At 41.2% G+C, this 7932-nt stretch overlaps 2 protein-coding genes across 2 annotated transcripts; one reads left to right on the forward strand and one right to left on the reverse strand.

The window, feature by feature from the left end:
• Positions 1-1422: 1422 nt before the first annotated feature.
• Positions 1423-2901, reverse strand: LOC129767753 (general odorant-binding protein 45-like). Its single transcript, XM_055768932.1, has one exon. It carries the CDS (start codon positions 2590-2592, stop codon positions 1591-1593), a length of 1002 nt encoding a protein of 333 aa, XP_055624907.1. The 5' UTR covers positions 2593-2901; the 3' UTR covers positions 1423-1590.
• A 2647-nt stretch (positions 2902-5548) lies between these two features.
• On the forward strand, positions 5549-7298 carry LOC129767751 (uncharacterized). The gene has a single exon (XM_055768930.1). It carries the CDS (start codon positions 5621-5623, stop codon positions 7082-7084), a length of 1464 nt encoding a protein of 487 aa, XP_055624905.1. The 5' UTR covers positions 5549-5620; the 3' UTR covers positions 7085-7298.
• Positions 7299-7932: the final 634 nt, after the last annotated feature.

Below are 7932 nucleotides of genomic sequence, written 5' to 3' on the forward strand. Positions count from 1 at the left end.
AATTTGGAAACCGTAACATCCCTGATGTTCGCATTTGGTCTAAGAAAAATAAAAAAAACATAGTATAAAACTAGTTGTCAGGTCAGGTCAGTTTTTACGCGTTTTAACGTCAAAGTTTTTCACCAACGTTCCCGCACGCTTGTCAATAATATGATGAAATGTTATTATGTTAGTTTTGAGTGCATGCTTTTTTTACCTTAAGGATGTTTCAGTTAATGAATCTGTAATCTCATTGAATTCAATTATTTGGCGTATCGTAATGCATCGAAATTCGGACACTTAAGCGCTTACGGTAATAACTTCAACTACCGTCGATGGGGGTTGAGATTGGGTCAAAAACGGAAAAAATTGATGAATTTTTAAACAACAACACAGTTAATTATTATACATTGGAAGTAGTGAAAATATGTCTCCTATTGAACGGTTCACAGCTTTCGAAAATATTTGCAATATTTGTCAGTCTTACTCAATTTTGTAAGTTATCAACCACAGAACTCCACAAAATCACATCAATCACACCACATATTTGTTTTAAACTTGTAAATTTCTTCATTGCGCCGTGATTTCAAATCCGGACACTTTTTTATTTATTATTTGAATTCCCCAAACTTTTACTTTTAATTCCGGGCACTTCTCTGCAACTCTTTCAATAAGAAATTTAATCGTTCATCAGATCCAGACATGGGCCTGTGAAACACAAATATTTGTTTTGATTTTTGTCATTCTTTGTCAACAGCTAGATACAATGCTTGACACTGCACTTAATTGATACATTAGTAACTATGATGACTATGATGTTATGATTCTGGTATGATATTGAATGTAATGAAAAAGTGTCCAGATTAAAAACTGTCTGGATTCAAAAGCATCACTGTATTCATTACGCTACTCTTCAGAATAAATGTGTTTTTTTTATCCCTTTTGTTTATTTTAGGCTCATTAGCTTTAGCTGTAACAGAGCCGAATTTCAATCGTGTACATGTCACATGTTTATCATATCTATAATTAGCACATTACACAGTTGCCATGTTTTCGGCGTTAGAGTATTCCCTTCTATACCATTGCATATGGTACACATTTACACAGTTGCCATATAGGCGTAAGAGTTTTCGTTCTGTTCTTCCATTATCCACAGTTAGACCGGACAGCGGAGACAGTTGATTGATCATTGTTGAGTTATTTATAGAACAGCAGCCCGATGTGTCTTGCAGAGCAGAGTAGAGTTGTATGGATGAATCGATCTTAATTCGACCGTGGATCGATCTCCATCACTGATGATTGTTGTGTGGACGTAGTTATTCTGTAACAACACAATGATGGTCAATGAGGGCCCTGAGTTTTGAACTCACGATCGATCGCTTACTAAGCTAACGCGCAACCAATGTGGCTACGGAGACCCCCAGAATAAATGTTAACACCAACTCATATGGGAGCTCATATTTTCCAAAAAACAAAACACATCTCTTTATTCGTTCTTTCAATAAATAGAACATTTTTGTGTTCTAAATTATATTATTTCAATTTTAAAGTTATACTTTTTAGGTCAGTGGGTGATATTTATATGCTACTATCTAACGATACTGGGGGGTGCTACACTGCAAGTGACGGATATTGTGGAGACCTTTTTCGATACTTGCCGAAAGGTTCTTGGTCTGAATAAGACAACAGGTCGGTGTGCACCGGAATGATCGGCTCCTCCTCAATGAGTGGTTCTTCGATGATCATCTGTTCGATCGAGATCGGAATCTCGCTGGGCCCAAGAACCATTGAGGATGCACCTCTCAAAATATCATTTGTGTAGCCCGGTCTACCGTAATCGGCGAAACATCTCCGCGCATTGTATATTCGAGCACATTCATCACACTCCTCCTGGAGAGCGGCGTTAGTGCAGGACTTCGTGTTGGCATCCAGAAACTCAATTGACGGATAACGGTGATGACGAATGTAGAAACGCAACAAATTCAATCCATACCATCGATCGTACAATCCCTCCGCCAGGTACAGACAGCGGAAAAGGCAATGGGTGGCAGGTGAATCGGGGAAATCTCCAGCACTATACTGCTCGAGCAGTTCAGGAGGGATTTGTAGAATGTTAATACAATCGACAGCAGCTTGTAGTGCCTCCGGAGGCGCAAGTGGAATATACTCTTCAGAACACTTCAGAGTTCCGTATTGATGAAAATAGCATAGAAATGATTCATAGGCCTTCGAGCAGTCATCCTCGCAAGTTGTTACTTTCAAATTGAGACATTCCTGGGTACGTACATGATAACCAACATCGCTGTATTCAGGCTGAAAATAGTTCTCGATGACGGGGCCCTGTATTCCTGCGTTGTCATCCCACCATCCAGAGTTGATACCAGCGCAACGAACTAAACACTTCAATTTGTTCTGATTTGTCAGAAATTTCAACGCAACGAACCGACTGACTTCCTCCGGGGTAATCTCTAGATAGTGAGCGCATTCGTCCAGCGATTGTCTGAAGCTTTTCAATTTGTAGGTAAAATGAGATTGCCACCCTTCGTAGCGATGAAGTAGTGCTGTGGCAAACAGAGCCTGAGCCGCTACCAGTGAGCAGATTAACAAATTCATTTCGTCAAATCTCTCACTCCTGCACTCGTAGCACCTATCCACTGATTTATTTTTCCAAGGATAATATCTTATATAGTGCAGCTCATCGCGCAATTCGCGAGAACCGCTGCATATAGCACGTATAGGACCATTATCAGATCGTTTTCAATAACAAAAACACAAGAAGCCCACAGGAATTGCTTTTTTTTTCGAAAGAGGGGTTTGGGTTTTTCCAGAACTTCTGATGTGCAAGTGTTGGATTATACGACTCCAAGTGAAATCCCAATTTTCGTGCTCTTATTAACCAGACAAAATGTATAACTTCTCGGGTGCGCACGTAACTGAATGTGTTTGAAGTTTCAGAGCCAACATATTTAACGACAAATTATTAGACAGACATAACTTACGGGCACACTCAACAACCGCAGCACGTACGAGAGAATTAAGTTTGTAAACTATGGCCCGTGCGCGTTATGTAAACCAGTTCATTACACTCTGACGAAGTAATTCATGTTGGAGAGGGGGTATGTGGACTGTTTGACATACGAGAAGTTTCCGTCGGATGTTCGCTAAAGATGACTTTTGTCACTGAATATTTTAGAGAAGAGTTGATGTTTGTTTAGAGGCGAGTTTCATTATCCGTTCAGTAGAATGTTTTTTTTTCTCTACTATAGTGACTTTCAACACATTTTGGCTGGTTCGTCACTTTTACTTCCATTTTTGGAAGAATGTGGGAGTGTGAATTGAACTCGTGACCTTCAGCGTGAGAGGTATGGATGTTACCACTACGCCAGACTTCACGGTAGAATGTTGTGTTTCTTAAAAATTACCATTCCGATTTTTCAGTAACAACTTAAAGTACAGCCTTTTTTCGGCAGTATTCTGTAACCATTGTATCATTTTACCATACCATTATTGATTTTTCAAAGATGAGGAATTACCATTCGATAATTATATGCAGAAATATTGTTTAGTTAAGCTTCCGATTGATCGAATCCGAATTACTAGGCCTTTCGTTCAACTACTGCCATCAGATTCTGTACAACAACCTCGTCTGCTTTGCTCGCCTCAGAACTCCAGTTTGTCCTAAACTACTTTTCGCTTCGAACGATTCTATGAATCTTTTTCGGGTTAGACTTTAGGATGATCCAATATTTTTCGATTTGATGGAGCTCTGGTGTGTTGGGAGAGTTCTTTTTCTCGGGTACCATTATACGTTTAGGTAGCATACTCTAAGTTGTTAGCGGCATACCACTCAATGGTCTTTGTTCCGAAATGAATGCTAAATCCGTCCGGAAACAGTACGTTTTTCCAGATTGTTCACGGAAATTTTTGATTGAAGGTCCCGGTTGTAGTGAAAATGTCGCTCTTCAAGCCACAGGTAGATATAGTATGCCAAACTCCGAAAGTTTCACGTGCTTGAAAATGTCTAACATCTTTCTCCTGCCGACTAAGCATTAAATTCCTGCGATAGAAGCTCTATGATATCTGTCTTGACGCAGGTTTCGTCGTCACGCAATCGAACTTCGTTGTGTACAGATCTCGAGATTGTGCGATTTGAAATCGCTACCTTCTTAGAAGTCTGTTGAAGACACATCCAACTTGTCTGCGACATCTCGGATGTAGAGGTTGGGTTTCTATTACAAAGCGAGAGCTACTATTTTTGTCGTCATTCCTGCTTTTGATTTCCTCAAATTCAAGCCTCCTGGTTGTCAACGTTCCCCGAACACTTTTATTACCTTTGTGACAGATGATTTGACTCCATTTTCGATTTTTTCACACGATGTGCAAGTAATTTGATTTTCACGATCCGTGAGCGAAATTTTGAAGCGTTGCTTCTCTTGCTTGGATGACATTACTGTGCAGAACCCATCAAATCCAAAATCGAGGTACCATTCAGCACTCACACACCTACTAAACCAGGAGTGTTTAAGTTTCAGGATGCACGATTGGAAGACATGTTTCAAGTTTAAGTCGACCAAGGTTGTGATCGTTATACCCTTTAATGCACATATGTTAGGTAGAGATGTGCCATCCGCTCAAAAGCTGTTCATCTGAATCGTTTCATCATAATGAGCGGATTTACGAAACGTAGCTCTTTAACTCATATCGGAGCTCAAATCCTTCATTTTCCTTACGCCGAAATGTCTCTTTTCCGGATAACCGAGTCCTGTATCGCTGCCGGTATTACCAGGAGTTTTCCGCCTCTACGCTGTCGGTGGTTCAGGAAGTATTTGCCATAGTCTCCGATCTCCAACACCTTTACAATTGGACTCCGATTTTTGTCCGCTTGCTGGTTCACCTTCATTTGGTTAACCACGTGGTTCCGCAGCGGGTGAACCGATGGTGCTCGGCTCAGTGCGTCAACAAGCGCCTAGTCAGCAATCCTTTTTTCACCATTGTCTTGATTACATGTTCCAAATATTTATTGATTATGATTATCATTAGTTCCATACACCCATTTTTCTTCCTTCGCGAGAAATCAGTTTCCTATCTTACTCACCATAGATATAAGTGAAAATTTCAATATGCAGCAGTATACAACATATGGTTACGAAATTAGCTTATTAAAACCTCTGTAACTGAGCTTGCAAAAATAAACGGATTATATTTAAAAAAACCGCATAATTGTTCGTGTTTCGAAAAGTTTGAAAGAAAGACGACTTCAATACTTATAAATGCTACAAAACTATTGAAGTACACACGATCCATCTCATAGCCATTCAAATGCTTCAAATGGTTATGTAATACACCTTCTTTGAAAATATCATGTTTTGGAAACATTTATGCAATAATAATGAAAACATGTTGCAGCGGTCTACCTAAATCGTAGAATGGCCGAAGAAATGTTTACGGAGAAAGACATGTTTGCCGTGGCGATGTTGTCCAAATTGCGGTGAAATCAACTGAGTGTCTTTATAAACAAGTCATTTTGAGGAGTGTGTAAACAGTCACTATATATAGCTGTTATTGCCGAAAAACCCACCATAAGTTAGTTTTGTTTCCAGTTTATTCTATCGTTCATCATTGGCAGGGGAGGAATATTTCAATGAGGTTAATAGTGGGACTGCTGTTGGTGGCAGGGGTTTCAATAACTTCGGCCGTATTGTTTCCCTACGAAGTGCAGGAATCTCACTTCGCTTACCAGCTGAAAAGTTTCCGACAATCATTGGATGAGTGTGCTGAATATTTAGAAATTCCTCCGGAGGTTGTGGATCGTTTGTTGGCGTTCAACTTTTTAACACACGATAGGGATCTGAAGTGTTTGATCCGGTGTGCTGGTATCAATTCTGGATGGTGGAATGAATTGACAGGAGTGCAAAGTCCAGTAATCGAGAGCTACTTCCAACCTGCGTGTGGTGATGTCAGCTATCGCAGACGTACTCAGGAGTGCATTGATTCAAAGCTGGTGGCTTGTCAGGATGATTGCTCGAGAGCATATGAATCATTCTTGTGCTATTTCCATCAGTACGGAAACCTCAAGTGTTCGGAAGAGTACATCCCACTGTCACAGTTGGAAGCGGTTCAAGCTGCAGTTGATTGCATCAAAATTCTACAAATTCCCCGTGAGCTACTCGAGCAATACAGCAGTGGAATTATTCCTGATGTGCCCGCTACTCATTGCATGTACCGCTGCCAATATCTGGCTGAGGGATTGTATGACAGTCAATATGGTTTGAATTTGACCCGCTTCTACATCCGGCACCATGATCTGCCATCCTTGGACTACCTGACAGAGAACGCCAAAGCTTGCACTGAGATCGCTCTGCGAGAGAGTTGCGATGAGTGCGCCAGGGTATTCGGTGCAATGAAATGTCTTCCAAGTTGTCACGAGCCAAGTTACACTGCTAACGTTTTTAGACAGGCGGCTGGTATTCTGTTGGGTTGCAACGAAAATGGAATTATTTTGCCGCTCAATGACATTCCCAACATAGTGAGACCTCTAGAGCCTATCATCGAACCAATTCCTTATGTGCCCTCACGACCACCCTTTCCTTCGCCACCAATCGTTCTACCGCAGCCAGTTCCTGCTCCACCGCAGATAGCGCTTGCACCGAAACCGCTACCTCCACCTCAAGCTATCGTTCATACACAGTCATACATTCCATTACCACCCAATCCACCACCAATACGACATATTGCATCCCCACAACCACATCGGTTCCCGTCACCAGTTGTCGTACGTCGACCAGTGATCGCACCACAACCGGACTTTCAGCCGCAGATAGACGAACCGCAGCTTCCAGTCGGTCCACCGGTTCCAATCGAACGGCTTCCGCTTCCTGGCGGTCCACCGGTTCCAATCGAACGTCCAATCGAACGACTTCCGCTTCCAGTCGGTCCACCGGTTCCAATCGAACGACCAATCGAACGACTTCCGCTTCCAGGCAGTCCGCCACACCCATTCTTCTCGAAACAGCAATACTTTACTCCTTACTCACCACCAAGACCAGTCTGCAGACACTGCAATGGACTACTTCCAGCAGCAGGTTGTAAACATTGCAATTCGTGAGATGGATAGATGAAATAACCGAACCGACGGACTATTTATTTTCTAACTTATTTATTAATTATATCTCGATGAAGAAATGCTGGCATCTACTTGTTATTAGTGTTTTGTTATCTGAATGTTATGATTGTAACGAAACAACATAGTGCATTAAAGTATGACTTAATTTATTCACCAGGTTGATATGAAAATATACTTATTTACGAACTATCGATTACTCCTGAGTCTACAAACATTTGAAGGCGTGTCACAGAGAAGAAGAAATTTAAGAAATCTAAACACAAACAAAATTTCGGAACCAACCAGAAATCGCGAGAAGCTATATATGGTGGTAGGGACTGAAATTGAATCAGGTTCAAAGGCGCTTGTGCACCAATTTTGGAGCCACTCCACAATGTATTTCCAGGCGGACCAAAATCGGAGAGGTGACTGTCACCGATCTGTTTTCCTATATTTCCTGTTCACTGCAAGATGTTCATTGATGGATTATCGAACCTCATGGCTCCCGCTGCTGATGTAGCGTTAGGCTTGTGAAACGAAACGGTCATCTCCAACGCTCTCAAAAATATAATTTCGCAAAGAAAGATTTCACACATTATACTATGCACCATCTTTCGTATAACGACAACAGAACATTCGGCCCGAATCAGTTCAGTGGTGGGGGCGGCGTCAACAACATTCGATGTGGAGCAAATTTTTACCTTCAGTTTTTTTTTATCGAAAACACAACTATCACCACTGGAAAATATTTCCTTCACACCTGACTACAAATGCGCCACATTTTGACATTTTGACGCCACTTTTAACCCAAAAAAATGCTCGAATTCACGAAAATTGAATGATCGATCGGA

This window comes from Toxorhynchites rutilus, chromosome 2 (assembly GCF_029784135.1).
Source record: "Toxorhynchites rutilus septentrionalis strain SRP chromosome 2, ASM2978413v1, whole genome shotgun sequence".
NCBI classification, from domain to species: domain Eukaryota; kingdom Metazoa; phylum Arthropoda; class Insecta; order Diptera; family Culicidae; genus Toxorhynchites; species Toxorhynchites rutilus.